This window comes from Melanostigma gelatinosum, assembly GCF_949748355.1.
Source record: "Melanostigma gelatinosum genome assembly, chromosome: 4".
Taxonomy (NCBI): Eukaryota; Metazoa; Chordata; class Actinopteri; order Perciformes; family Zoarcidae; genus Melanostigma; species Melanostigma gelatinosum.
The window spans coordinates 24,586,425-24,599,817 of NC_136637.1; the positions used below are offsets into that span (position 1 = coordinate 24,586,425).

A 13,393-nucleotide genomic window follows, 5' to 3' on the forward strand; every position below is an offset into this window, starting at 1 on the left:
CAGATTGACTGACAAATGAAGCCATTTTTTAATTGTTTGCCAACTGGTCCGAGCCGCCTCAAGATGAAAGATAATCTGAGGTGAACGTCATGTTAATATCGGTTTCTCCATTTATTTTATAAACGTGCCAACTTCACTCCTGGCATGGAAACTAAGAGATACTTTTAAGCGAGACATAACTTGCCGAAATTGCGTCGGGTTTAAATTACAGAGGGGTTGCACTTTGAATGAACGTGAAATAAAAATTACGTAGTTTATAAGCTTTTGGTTGCTGGTGAAGTAAAGATTTTATTGTATAAAATATGACCTTTTTTTATGAGACATTTGTTCGATCTATTGTGTAAAGTGATTGTTTAGGGCTACTGATGGCAAGTACTGTACTCTGACTTTAATAAAACAAGTCTCCGGCCAATATGTGCTCAATACAGGAACTTTGTACGGCACAGTTTTGATAAAGTCAGTGAAGACTCCTGTTTGACTTCGTGCTAAATACAAACAAGTTTAATAAACATCACTCAAAGCAGACCAAGGAAAGGTTTAAAAAGTGAAGAGTGACTTTTCAGCAGCAAAGGGGTGTTATAGTTAATATAGGCTAAACGGTTAGGTTGTGCGTCCGGCTGTACTGATGTGGGCTATGAGGGTCTGGAGCTCCTGTAGTCTGGGCTCCAGCCATTGTGGAGGCGGTGCTGGACCGTTGGCGGTGCCTTCGGCGAGAGCCTGAAGGGCTTTCAAAGCACTGGCAGCCGTCTGGATGTAGCGGCTGTACTCGTCCTCTGCGCTGGTCTCCTGCCGAGCTCTCTTTGGGGACGGCTGAGGGAATAATTACAGGGTTCATGTTACATTCTCACTCACACAATGTGATTTCATTTTACAGAAGAGGCAGAAATCTTGCTTGTACAAATGACATTCTGAATTGCTGAGCAGGACATTATGTAATACTTCACTGAGAAATATTTTGCTGAATAAATGTACTATTTCCAGTGCTTTTGTTATTGCTACGGGAGGTTTAGACCGAGCTATTATAATGAAATGCAATCATATTTTTAATCGCTTACAATCTATGACATGACATTTTATATTAACTATATTAACTAAACTACGGCTTTTAATGACACTGTACTAGTGACATTTTCACCACCTACTATGTACGTATATATGTATATGTACAATTGTTATGCCATACTAAACATTCTCATATTTTTGAAAAAGTCACAGTAGAGCATGTCATAAAAAATGTAAATGGATATAAAGTCATAGTATGCCAAAAAAACAAAAGTATAAAAAAATCCTGAAAATATGGTATGTCATAAAAAGTTATACTATAGCGTGTCATGTACACTAGGAGGTAGTGTTGTACAGGCTAGCTGCCACTCAGAGTGACTTGGACAGTATGATTGTGGCATGCGGAGTCCTGCATTTTCAGGAAGCCTGTGAATGAAGTTTTGATTTAACTTCATGACACCACTCACCTCTGAATCTGCAACAGCTTCAGCAGACAGTGTGTTGGGAGCATTTCCTGTGTTCATTTCCAGCCTCTCGTTGTGTTGTTCAATCACTGCCGTCTCCAGCTTGAGCCTCTGCAGCCGTGACTCCACATCTTCTTGAGCATTAACAGTCTACAACAGGACATATTGATTTACACTCATTTGTTTTATCTAAAGTCGATCTCCATCGCGATATGTCGGCATCTCCTTACCTTGCTGAGATAGTTCACCACCCTCGTCTTGGTATCTTCCACACTCAAACTTTGAGAAATAACCTCTTCATGGTTTGTAATCTTGAATCACAAAAGGACACATTAACTTCATGACGAGGCATAAACCGTATTTAATAATACACGTATTGAGTTGCTGCCCTACCTCTGCAAACTGAGAAAAGGCCTCCAGGGCGTGCTGCTGAAGCAGCCAGGCTCGGTCAGCCAACAGGACAGCAAACAGGCTACTCAGCCTCGGCAGAATTTCATTCTGTGGGACAAAACAAGTTGGTGTGAAAGAGAAAATGTGACAATAAATGAACTTAAAAGGTAAGATCCCCATGAAATAGTCTGGTCTGATCACCTGGCTGTCAGAAGGAACAAAGATCTTCCCCAGGGAAGAGAGGAACTCCAGAGCAGCCAGCAGCAGCTGATCTGCACACTTCTGGGACACCACATTATCCACACACACCAGAGCCTGGGACACACACACACACACACACACACACAACAGATGTGTTCTCCATTCTTCATCTACTTAATGTGAACTGTGATAACTAACAACATACCTGACAAATGACCTGTGGTTCAATGTTTTTCACCAAAATTGCCGATATTGACAGAAGCAGCTGCAGAGTGCACTGGAGCACAGGGTGGGCCTGCACCTGGAGTATGACAGGTTACAGGGACAACAGTCAGGCATTCACACTACGCCTGTGTGCATGTGTGTGTGTGGATCTCACCTGGTCTGGACACATTCGTAACCAGAGCTGTGTGATTATCCTCATTGCAGACAACACACACTGCTCCTCAGGAGATGACTGCAGCCGAACCACCGCTAGGAGGGGGATCAGCACCATGTTCTGGAGACAGAGGGAACTGTGTAGAATCCAACACTCGTGCATGTTTACCATTTCAAATTACCCCACCCTGCTTCCTTGCATCGTTTTCTTAGCTGGATTTAATCATTCTGGCATGAATTTGACTGATAGCAGCTGGACAATATGACTGTAAAATAGAGCTACACCCTAAAGAAGATGATTGAAGGTGGATGAAAGGACAGAATATTCCACAAAGTGTCATATTCTAAAACCAACGAGGCTAACAAAGTATCACTTTTTCCACCCGAACATGAATCTTTTATGGTCTACAGTTCACTACTCTACATCTGAGCCCAACATGGGATGTATTGTGTTCTTCTGTCAAACCCTCGCCATGCTCGCAGAGTGACGCATCTTAAAAGCGGAGGAGAAATACACAATCAGACTTAAAAGTATGATTTGTTGCAATAAGTGTTCTATTATGCTGTCATGACTTAAAACCTTGTAAACCATGTAACAGCAATCTGTGCCATCTGTCCTCAGCCATGGGAACAAGCTTATCTCACTATTAATATCACTTGTTGTGGTCATTTGTCATCGATCCATTCTCTGCAGTGCACAAGGACAGAAACAATGCCGCAGCCTTGCCCTTGATGTTGGTGCTGCTCATTTCCTCTTCAGGGGCAGAAATGTACACAAACACCATTTAACCTTATCTCGCAATTTGAAATAAAATCCATGCAGAGTTTACACGAGTGTCTTTGTACAGTTATGTGGTCTTCTGCACAAAGCAGACATTAACGCACCGTTTCATGATGGTAGGAGGAGGTAAAAACAACAGTCCGCCGTCGTGACATTCACAAAAAGCACCGACTGGTTAATCTGAGGTCGTCCTCACCACTTTGTCCACTTGTCCTAGTTTGTAGCCTCCGTTCTGCCAGTCGGTCAGCGCTCCTCGAGTAAGGCCAATGATGTCGGCCTCTACGCGGCGACGTGCATCCTGTGAAAGAGCTCTGAGGAGGACGCGTCGCCACACTGGAAGGTTTTCCACCTCAGATGGTGGGAAGTGCGCTACCAGCTCCATCTGGAAGAACAAAATCATTCAGATGAATCAATGGCGTTCATCAATCCAGCCACGGGAGCACTGAAGCTGCTCTGGTGGCCCATCGCCTCACTTTATTGATTTTTAATGTCTCTCTCTCTCTCACACACACACACAGAACTGATGGTAGTAACTGTGTGTACTCTGTTTTTGAATGAATTATAATACAAAACGGAAAATTAGATTTCAGTTGACACTCTAGAGTCATTTGTGAGTTCCCAGCATTTCTAACCTGGTGGTCCAGCGTCATGAGGAACACCATGCGTTTGAGCAGCAGGCCCAGGTGGGCCGACTGGTAACACTCAGTGGTGCAGGACTTCACCTGGGGGAGAAGAGAAGAGAGGTGAGGAACAGGATGAGTGTCAGTGTGAAGACTCAGGAGTAAAATCACAAGGGCATCAAGGCAGAAGAGAGACGAACTGATGGAAATGAGTGAGATCCACTTTAATCTGATGACGTAAAGACGCAACAGGTTATTAAAAGGTGTCCCCGAGGACAACTGTCCCCTCTGTATGGGGGCCACAGGACCCCATTCTAATGCATAACCCTCCAGAGAGGAGATTAAGGGGATCTTATTTTAGAAAGTGCTCAGGAAGAGGTCACAGACATGCAGAAACATCAAGAGCCTAGAATTCAGAAATCCTTCAATTTCAATTTCAACTCAGCATCTACATAATTCATGTCTGAAATTGGGTTGTAAAGTGCAATTTGCTGTGAACTCCCTTTCTTTCTGATCCAAATAAAACAACACAAAATGGACTCTCAGGTGTTCTGTGTACTGGTCTCTACCCACCAGCTGAGCAACGAGGAGGACATGATGTAGACATAGTTCTGCTGTTCCATACCTGTAAGCAGAGATACAATCAGCAGTGGATTCAATATTGTACAGAGAAATATGGGTAGAAACTGCTGACAACAAGACTGTGGTGAAACGGTAACAACGATAACTCTGAAGATACCTCAAATGTAGGGTTTGTTGTAAATGATGTAGCACGACACAGTGTGCAGAACAGTATCCCCCAATCAAAATATAGCTGCGGAGTTTACACTTTTTTGAATACAAATGATATACGTGAACACACACTCACCGTGCTGTAAAGCACCACACATCTGTTGCCAGTAGAGCTGTCTGAGTATCAGGCTGCAGAACCGTATCGACCAAACAACGCTCCTGGGAAACGCATGAAGGACAGCGAGCGGTCAGAGGGGAAAGGCGGACAGGCGCGAGTAAACGGAGGAAAATGCGGGAGTCTGAAAAAACAAGATATCACCAAAGTGAACAGAAAGAGAGAACGACGAAAGTGAAAGAATAACCTGCAATGAATGACGGAAAATCCTGCACCAAAACACAACTCATGGCCAGAATATGAATGAATATCCAAAAGACGCCAACTTATACTTCATTTTTCATGCAGGTAAAAAAAAATAAAAAATTGGCCAATATTCATTTTTAAAATGACTAGTAACCTTCAAACTGGGTTATTATTTGCCAGTTTATTTTATACTTGAACAATAAATTATGAATATTTTTTTTTAATGATGAAATGCAGCCTATGAATGTTAATGCATATTTGCAGGTGTGGACACACAGTATCTCTAATAAACTAATATTGGCCAACATATCGGCTCTACTTAAAACATCCTCCACTAGGAAAGCCTCAGTTATCATCAGTAAAAGGACCTCAAAGCTATAAAGACAAACTTGAGGTCAGGTCCCAGAGAGACCCGGGACAAGTTGATTACAGACACATCTTGGCAAGTGTCATCGGAATGCTGCTGTGAGAAGGTCCACCCCGACTGCAACAGCACCACACCCGAAACTAAACAAATCCCGCTTCTATCAAACATTCTTGATTATTTGCAAAGACTGTTTGCCAATCCAAATTCTCTTCAGCGGTTTAAGGATTAAACACAATGGCAGGACATAAGACGCCTTCAGATAAAAAAACAACTTCTGGTTTCATGTTTAGTTCATTTTTGCTTCCTCAATCACTCCTGAACTCCTTTTCTGTTTCTGACCCATTCCTGGTTTCTACTACAAATGCTTGATTTGTGTGTCCCGTGTGGGGAGAAGTGGGATGATGCTTATGAAAACATACGCATGGAACATTAATAACAAAACATTGTTCACTTCTGCTGATGCTGCTTATGATACAGTATGTGGTTGCGTGTGTCGACCTCACCAGCACGGGGAAGTACACCGGGGGAAGAGCAGCCACGCTGGCACAGAGTTGCACACACATGTGGTTGTGTAGAGTGACCGGGACCTGGGCCTGCCCCTTCATCATCACGCCTGGCAACAGCACCGGTACCCGACGCTCAGTGTAGCACCGCCTGAAACTAGTGAACAACGCCTGGTGGAGAGGAAGCCTGCAGACAGAGGGGGTGGGAACAAAGAAGCATTTTAGATATATTTACATAACATCAGTTTAAATACAGAATTGAATCGTAAAACCTCTTTCAAGACTGCTGAAAGATGCATACATTTTAATATAATCTTTAAATTCTTATTCAATATTTAACTCTGAAAGTCCTTAAAGTCCTAAATCACGAGCGACTAGTGATAGTGTCAAAAAGCAAACATTTTGTACATAACTATAAAGCAAAGGTTGAATACTATCATAATGAATCTTATATACCATTGTGCAGTGTAAAATATTGGTGTATTTATTGTTATTGATTTATTTACACAGCTGGTCCCTGTGTTACATAATTATTATAACACTTATTTGGAATAAAATCTGATTTAATCAGTTATGTTGGATGCTGAAATGATTTACTCTGAATTTACTGTAAAATAAGAACTCAAATTAGCACTATAGATTAGAAACAAATCAATTATCAAAATCAATTGTCGATCAACATCAAAAGCCAAAAGGTATAACAAGGTTATAGTTGGTTACCAGCCTGAAAACCAGTTCTAAAATGAACTGCTTGTCCCTGCAGTAAAGCACCAAATGTGAAAGAAATTCAGGTTGAAGACAACATCATCAACACTGTTCACTACCTGGGAGTTTCCTCTGAGAACTGGCTGCCAGTGTACCAGAGCTGCAGCACCTCCTCTGGTTGGGAGGGGAGCTGACCCAGGACGCTCAGCAGCAGCAGGCAGTGAGGAAGCGCGTGGTCAGCAGCTAACCCTGCAGACAAACAAGTGTCAGTCAGCAGCTAGAAACATGGTGGCCACTTTCTTTTGAGTAACAACATACAGTCAACATTTTGCCAATGATGTAATTGTCAGAGAAGACAGTCCTCAGTGGATATGACGTTTTGGAAGTAAAATATTGGCGTCAGGCCACCAAAATTGGGTATGTCAATGCATGTCCTGTGTCCAACTGAACACGATACATTATATTAGTGAATCAGCGCAGATGCTGATCTAATTCAACATATCGTAAAAGGAAAAGTATGAATGATGTATTACTGCTAAATACCAACGTTGATGAGGTTTGAGGGGGTGGTACGCCAACACCGGGAATAAAATGTTTGTCAAATGTCAAAAAAAGGCCAAATGTTTCACTTTGAGTGTGGCTTTCTTGAGCAATTTGTGTCTTTAAATGGAAAGTGAACACTACCGTTAAAGTGTTGGAACGGTGTTACATTGTCACTCTAACAGTAAATAAAAGTTAAGACAAAACAATTATTGAAATAGGCACCATTGTCTCACAGAACTAAAGTTGTTCCTCCCAGACAAATATATATGAATATATAGATATGAATATATATATATATAGATATGAATATGAATATATATATATACACACATACATACATACACACACAGTATATATAAATGAATCCTGAAACATGTAACTATTTTGTTAAGTTTTCAAACTAGACAGAACTGTTCCAAAGTCATTTGTTTTATGTCCACCATCAGAAGACTTCTATTTTATATTCTGTTACAATTACAACAAACATGTAATACATCCTTTATTTTTAAATTAGCCAAATAGTGGACATTACTAGTACAGGTTGTATACTTTTTGTCATTAGAATGAGGAATGGTTGCAGCTCATCACTGAGGAGTGTATAAAACAAAGTCTCCACTGCAAAGGGAAACAGAGAAGCTTCTATCAACAGCGCCGCAGTATCTGGGAAAAGACCACGCTGACGACAAGCATTAAACTCACGCAGGTCATTCTGGAGGACTAATTCGGCGAAGGGCCTTAAAGGTAACAGCTGGAGCAAGAGGGCATCCATGGGAACCAGAGCCGCCGCATTCAGCTCCACGGACAGAGCCGAGGGCAGTGTTGGAGCACACGAGCTGGGAGGGAAGTTACTGAAAGACATCAGAGGGTACGTTTCTCTTTACTCAAGAGTTGTTCACTCAAAAGGACAAGTTGTTGTCTGTATCTGCTACTTAACGCCACACATACCTGAGGATCTGGAGGTAGAGCTGGTGATAGCAGTTACAATACTTCGTCAGAAAAAACTTGAATTCCTGTTCAAAGGATAAGGAACGATGGGATGCAAGATCAGCTGCTTTGTATTGTTGATGGCACAATGTTTTTTATAGAGTCAAGAGGACGTCAAGCAGATCTAACTTGTTGTACCTTTATGTAATGAACCAAAGTGTTGGCAAAAAACCGACACATCTTTGCAGTTTTCTGGAACAGCTTGTATTCTGGGCTTTGTGTTGCTTCCTTTAAAAAAGACAAAAGAGCATTAATTCAAAAACGTGACAAAATATTAAAGGAAACAAACTTAAGAAATACTCATTCAACAGTCCGGAATCTGTAAAAAGCAGCTAAAACCTACTAATAAGCTTGTTTGAGATGAGCCAGTGCTGCGCAGAATCGATCACCGCACAGTGCATGGCGGTTAGATTCGTGTCAGACTTGCTCTGTCGTCATGCACACGTGGGCAACGATAACCTCACGGGATCGAGGCGGCCGCAGGTTTTGGAGTCAGGCGTCGCAGTTGCTCTCCACCGACTGCATGACCCCAATGCATGATGGGAAACGCCTGGCTGTCGCCAGTTCAAAGAGCTGATTGGCTCTTAGACTTAACAACAAACACCACGTTTTCTAGAAAACCCACATTTTTTGTGTGCAATTGTAATATTTAACGCTCGATTGTTGTCTCATGTTGTGCAATAAAGGTGTAATCTAAAAACATATCTCGTGTGATTGATAATAATAAAGCTTATTTATACAACACACATATCAAAGCGAGCAGCAAAGTGTTTCACAGGCAGACATAAAAAGAACGCAGATACGCGCACATTTCCACACAAACAAACACATCAATGAATCAGAACGAGGTCTGCCAACTACAAGTAGCTACGGATCGGATCTAATAGGATGCAACTATTTCTGTGACTTCCTGTTTATTCTTTGACGGCGGCTGAAAACTGTACGACTTCACCGCTGTACATTTGTTCTGCTCTCATCCACTTTACAGGCGAGTCGTTAACTTGTTCATCTCGAACAAGTCTAATGATTATTTTTTTTCCTACCTGCAGACCAGCATGTTTGATCTGTTCAGCCAGCTCCACACAGTTGTTGAAGGAGACCAACAGGTTGTCACACAGGCTGTTGCTGATGTCACCGTGATGCAGATGTTCCTCCACCAATGACTGGTACTTCAGACTCTGTCTGAACAGAAGTATTCATTCAACTCTTACAACAAAGGGATTCATCCAGTGAAAAGTAGTGTGTCAACATGCGTGTCTGCTGTACTGACTTGATGAGGAACTTCCATGTGTTTGCATGCAGCGCTATGTCCAGGTTAGAGATAATAGAGCAGATATCCAGCAGGTTGTGAATCACTGAGGAAGATGAAAAATAACTTGCATTGATGGTCTACAGGTACAGCAAGAGAAGGGCTTAATGACAAAGGGTGAATCTGTGGAAAACCAACAGATGCACACACAAACACACACACATACTTGCTACAATGTCAAAGACCTCTTCCTCTGGGGCACTGCTGTCCAGGGAAACCCTGTCCAGCAGCTCCAGCAGACCCTTCTGGAGAGAGTACGCCTCCTTGAAGAGTCCCTGCAGCAGGTCAGCCACCAGGGACAGACGGCCGCAGTAAACCCCCTCACTCTCCTGAGGACAACACGCAGAGTAGATTTCTTTATAGATTTCACAAATACAGAAAAGGTTTTTCAGAAAGATGGACTTAGATGAATTTGTGTGTTTAATGCTACAGAAAGAGGCTCATCCCTGTAGTTTCTAGTTAATGATGTCATCTTGAGCTCAAATAATACTTCAGTTAATAAAATATTTTTGAAAAACAAGAAAAATGGAAACTGAGGATCAAGCACAAATGAGTACCTCCAGGTATGTCTGTGCTGCAAATTGGATTTTTAAAATTCAGTATCACCTGTACTTTGCAATAACTAATCCATTTTAAATAAAAATCTAATTTCACCCATTTTAAAATAGTAAGAGTAATAGAAAGAATAAATTCTAATCCACTTAAGGCTAGCTCTGAATTTGCAGTCATATCTTTTGTACAAAACGTTATGTTACTAATCACAAAATATAAATGATTCATTTTACTTAATGCATCCACTGTATGTATATATATTACAGTTATCTTATATATCTTTATAATTCAGTCTGATGAATGGTAGCATGCTTTTTTATTAATAATATTAAAAATAAAAACCATTCAGCCATAACTATAGCAATTATTGCACAGAATAATTAAAGATGCATGAAAGCATGCGTAGCAGATTGGGAGTGAGCTCATTACAGCCACCGAGGAACCAAACAGGCCAACCTTGCAGTGCTGAAAGGTTTCCTTCAGGACTTTCAGGATACAAGTCGGTAACGAGCGGATGGCATCTAAGTCGGGGGCTTCCTCAAACGTGCCAACGTGACGCACATAAGATGACAGGGCATCAATTGTTTGCACCATTGCCTGAAACAGAAAGCATCTTGTCAAAATATTGGTACGAAAAAGAAGTGATGACAACGTTTTGCAGAAATAAATATCACACATGTCCTAAACTTGTATGGTGCTAATTGTACCATTTTTAAATACACATCCTTGCTACGCAACAAGTAAAAATAATCATACCTGCAGAATGTTTCTTAGCAAGGCACACAGTTCAGTGTTTTGACTGGACAGCCCTCCAACTTGGTCCAAGATCTCTTTGATCATGCTTTCAAACATGGTCACCGCCTGCAGACGCGTGTGACAGATAAAGACAGAAACAAATCAATACTGCAATACACCTTTAAGAGAAGGTGTAAATGAATAATAATTCACAAGACAACTCTGCATCAATTAACAAATGCTACTAAAGATATTCACATAATAGGTCCTAATGACAATATGTATTTATCTTGTTGTTTACCTTTGGTAAGATCTTGGAGAAGCACTCATCTTCCAGCTCAGACAAACCAATATGAGGGAGGAACATGTCTGTAATGATCTTCAGTATACCTGTAGGGATGTTATGTTTATAAGACAGTTCATACTTAGACCACAAATAGTGCTCAACACAAAAAGTAAGCAGTCTGTAAATACAAAGAGTGCAGTGAAGAAACTTACGTATGTGATCATCCCAACTCTCAGAGTTATTATGTAAAGAGTGCAAATAGTCAAGGAAAACAACAGGAAATTAATTAATTTTGTATAAACCTGATAGATGATGGATAAGCATGAGCAAAACACAAAATTGTGCAGAGCTTCATCCAGAAAATACCAAGCCAAACATTACCATCTATCATCTTGAGAGGATATGTTGGTGTTCAATATATATTCATAAGTACTGGCATATTGCCACCACTGAACCTGTGTAAGATGCTATGAATCACGAGCTGAGCCTGAAGAATGAAACAGAGTTAGATGCAACGTTTGAGAGGATATGGTGAGTTTTGGCAGGACAGACTTGAGCTTCTGGCGGCAGGTTTCCTGGCTCCACTGCACCACCTCGTCCAGCAGAGAGGTGTTAGTCTGGGACATGATGACAGCAGTCTCCGGGAGGGTCAGCACACAACGTTTCAGGACAATACCACCGACTGAGTCACTCAAAGTGATCAATTTACGACCATAGCTTCATCAGTAAGAATTCACTTCCTGTTTGAACGAGAGAGAGACGAGATTGACGTTAGCTTGCTACGATATGTTTTGCTAACGGTAACGTTTAAAGTTAGCATGGTAGTTAATGTTCGATAACACGTACAGCTTCTTACCATAAATGATTGACTGTATCTTCTGTTCAGGAGCACACAGTCACACCGACGCGTTTGTTTCTCTTAGCGTCACCATTTTATTTATTAAAACGTGGAAGACTTGTGAAGAATAGAAGTGACTGTGGACTTTACAGTCTTTGCATCGCTTTGGATAAGACATACCGCGCGCCGTTGTTTGAATCGGATGTGACGTGATGTGCAACGCTGCTCATCCGCCTTCACTCTGATTGGTTGAAATGTTAAAGTCCAAAGGTTTCAACCAATTGAAGAACACGATGAATGCAAACCGTTGAAAATAACAACCATCATCATGAATCTGTGTAAAATAAAATAATTAGTTTATTATTATTAGGAAATGTACAGGATACAGCAGCATACAGTGTAGTGCAAACAAGAGACATAGCAAATACAAAAATAAGTATTATAAATGAGTAAATAAGTAATGAAACAGTAAAGAATATTAACTAAGTAAAAATCCACAATAACTAAAACATATATACAGACAGAATCGTTTTTGTATTGCAAAAATTATAAATACATGTAAATACATTCTGCCTGCGTAGCCAAATAATATTGTTTATCCGTCATGAATATATATCTATAACATATTCTTCAATATATTTCAGACAGTGTATCATTTAGAATAGAACTTTATTCATCCCCAAGGGGAAATTTGTCTGTGGCAGCAGCAAACAGGGTTACACAACAAAATAAAATATTGGGTGTGGAAAATGCACACTATATACAATATAATAATATAAGTAATGTAAAATTTTACATTTATGTAAATTGTCTCTCGTGTAATGAAGGTTAAATTCAATAATCCTTACCAAATTAAGGGCACTTCTGATGAAATTTGATGATGGTTTCAATTAAAAATATGTTTTTGTAAATAAAGACTTTAAAAATAAAGTTGAGAGGCAGGTAAAGGTCTGTAACACATAAGGGTTTTGTCTCTGTCCCGTTTACAAGCAGTTTTAATCCTCTCGAAGTTAGTGAAATCACATATTTGTTTCAGAATTTTCACTCCATGCTTATCCATTTTGACCTGATGACAAACTCTCTCAGTGATAAAACGAAGCACATAACGGATAAATATTGGAAATGAAAATGTCCTAGTTACACGGATTGTGACTTGCTGTCAATATGCAGTACACTCTATTTGTATATATCTCTAATTAATAAGTAAACACATGCAGGTTGGACTGAAAATTACTGAGATGTTTAGGAATTTTTAGATTATATTTAAATCAGTTAGGGAAGGACGATATTTATCCTTTAGGAGTCTGGAATTTCTCTTGGCCCTGACCTGATGTGTCTGGTGAGCTATTGTTTTACTGATACGATCTTAAGCATTGATGTAAACCATCACGCTTTTGCTGCACCTTTGTTTCCCGACAGAGGTGTTAGCGCCTGTGGCTACAGGAAAGGACTAACTTCTTGTTTAGGAAACAGGACTACACATTGATTCTTATCGCTTTCAAATACAGTTTATAGCGAAACTGCTTGCTGTGTACTTACACTTGGAAGGAAGTTTCGACACAATTTATTAATTTATGACTCACTTAAGTCCCAACATAACCAGTATTATTAACATTCCTGCAGAACACAGTAATATTAGGAT

General features: G+C 40.4%; 1 protein-coding gene across 2 annotated transcripts; it reads right to left on the reverse strand.

The window, feature by feature from the left end:
• Positions 1 to 567: 567 nt before the first annotated feature.
• firrm (fignl1 interacting regulator of recombination and mitosis) lies at positions 568 to 11,906 on the reverse strand. Of its 2 annotated transcripts, XM_079267606.1 has the most exons (25): positions 11,770 to 11,906; positions 11,444 to 11,653; positions 11,126 to 11,165; positions 10,929 to 11,017; positions 10,649 to 10,753; positions 10,349 to 10,489; positions 9,507 to 9,669; positions 9,302 to 9,386; positions 9,075 to 9,213; positions 8,170 to 8,259; positions 7,993 to 8,057; positions 7,747 to 7,895; positions 6,624 to 6,753; positions 5,800 to 5,986; positions 4,705 to 4,787; positions 4,410 to 4,461; positions 3,849 to 3,938; positions 3,413 to 3,598; positions 2,437 to 2,556; positions 2,263 to 2,358; positions 2,058 to 2,171; positions 1,860 to 1,964; positions 1,697 to 1,777; positions 1,470 to 1,616; positions 568 to 810 (listed from the first exon to the last, which is right to left on the reverse strand). In XM_079267606.1, the coding sequence occupies exons 2-25, from the start codon at positions 11,537 to 11,539 to the stop codon at positions 601 to 603; spliced, it is 2,763 nt and encodes a 920-aa protein (XP_079123732.1). In that variant the 5' UTR covers positions 11,540 to 11,653; positions 11,770 to 11,906; the 3' UTR covers positions 568 to 600. The 2 variants fall into 2 exon arrangements, with proteins under 2 accessions (XP_079123732.1, XP_079123731.1); XM_079267605.1 differs by having other exon boundaries at positions 1,860 to 2,171.
• Between the last annotated feature and the right edge of the window lie 1,487 nt (positions 11,907 to 13,393).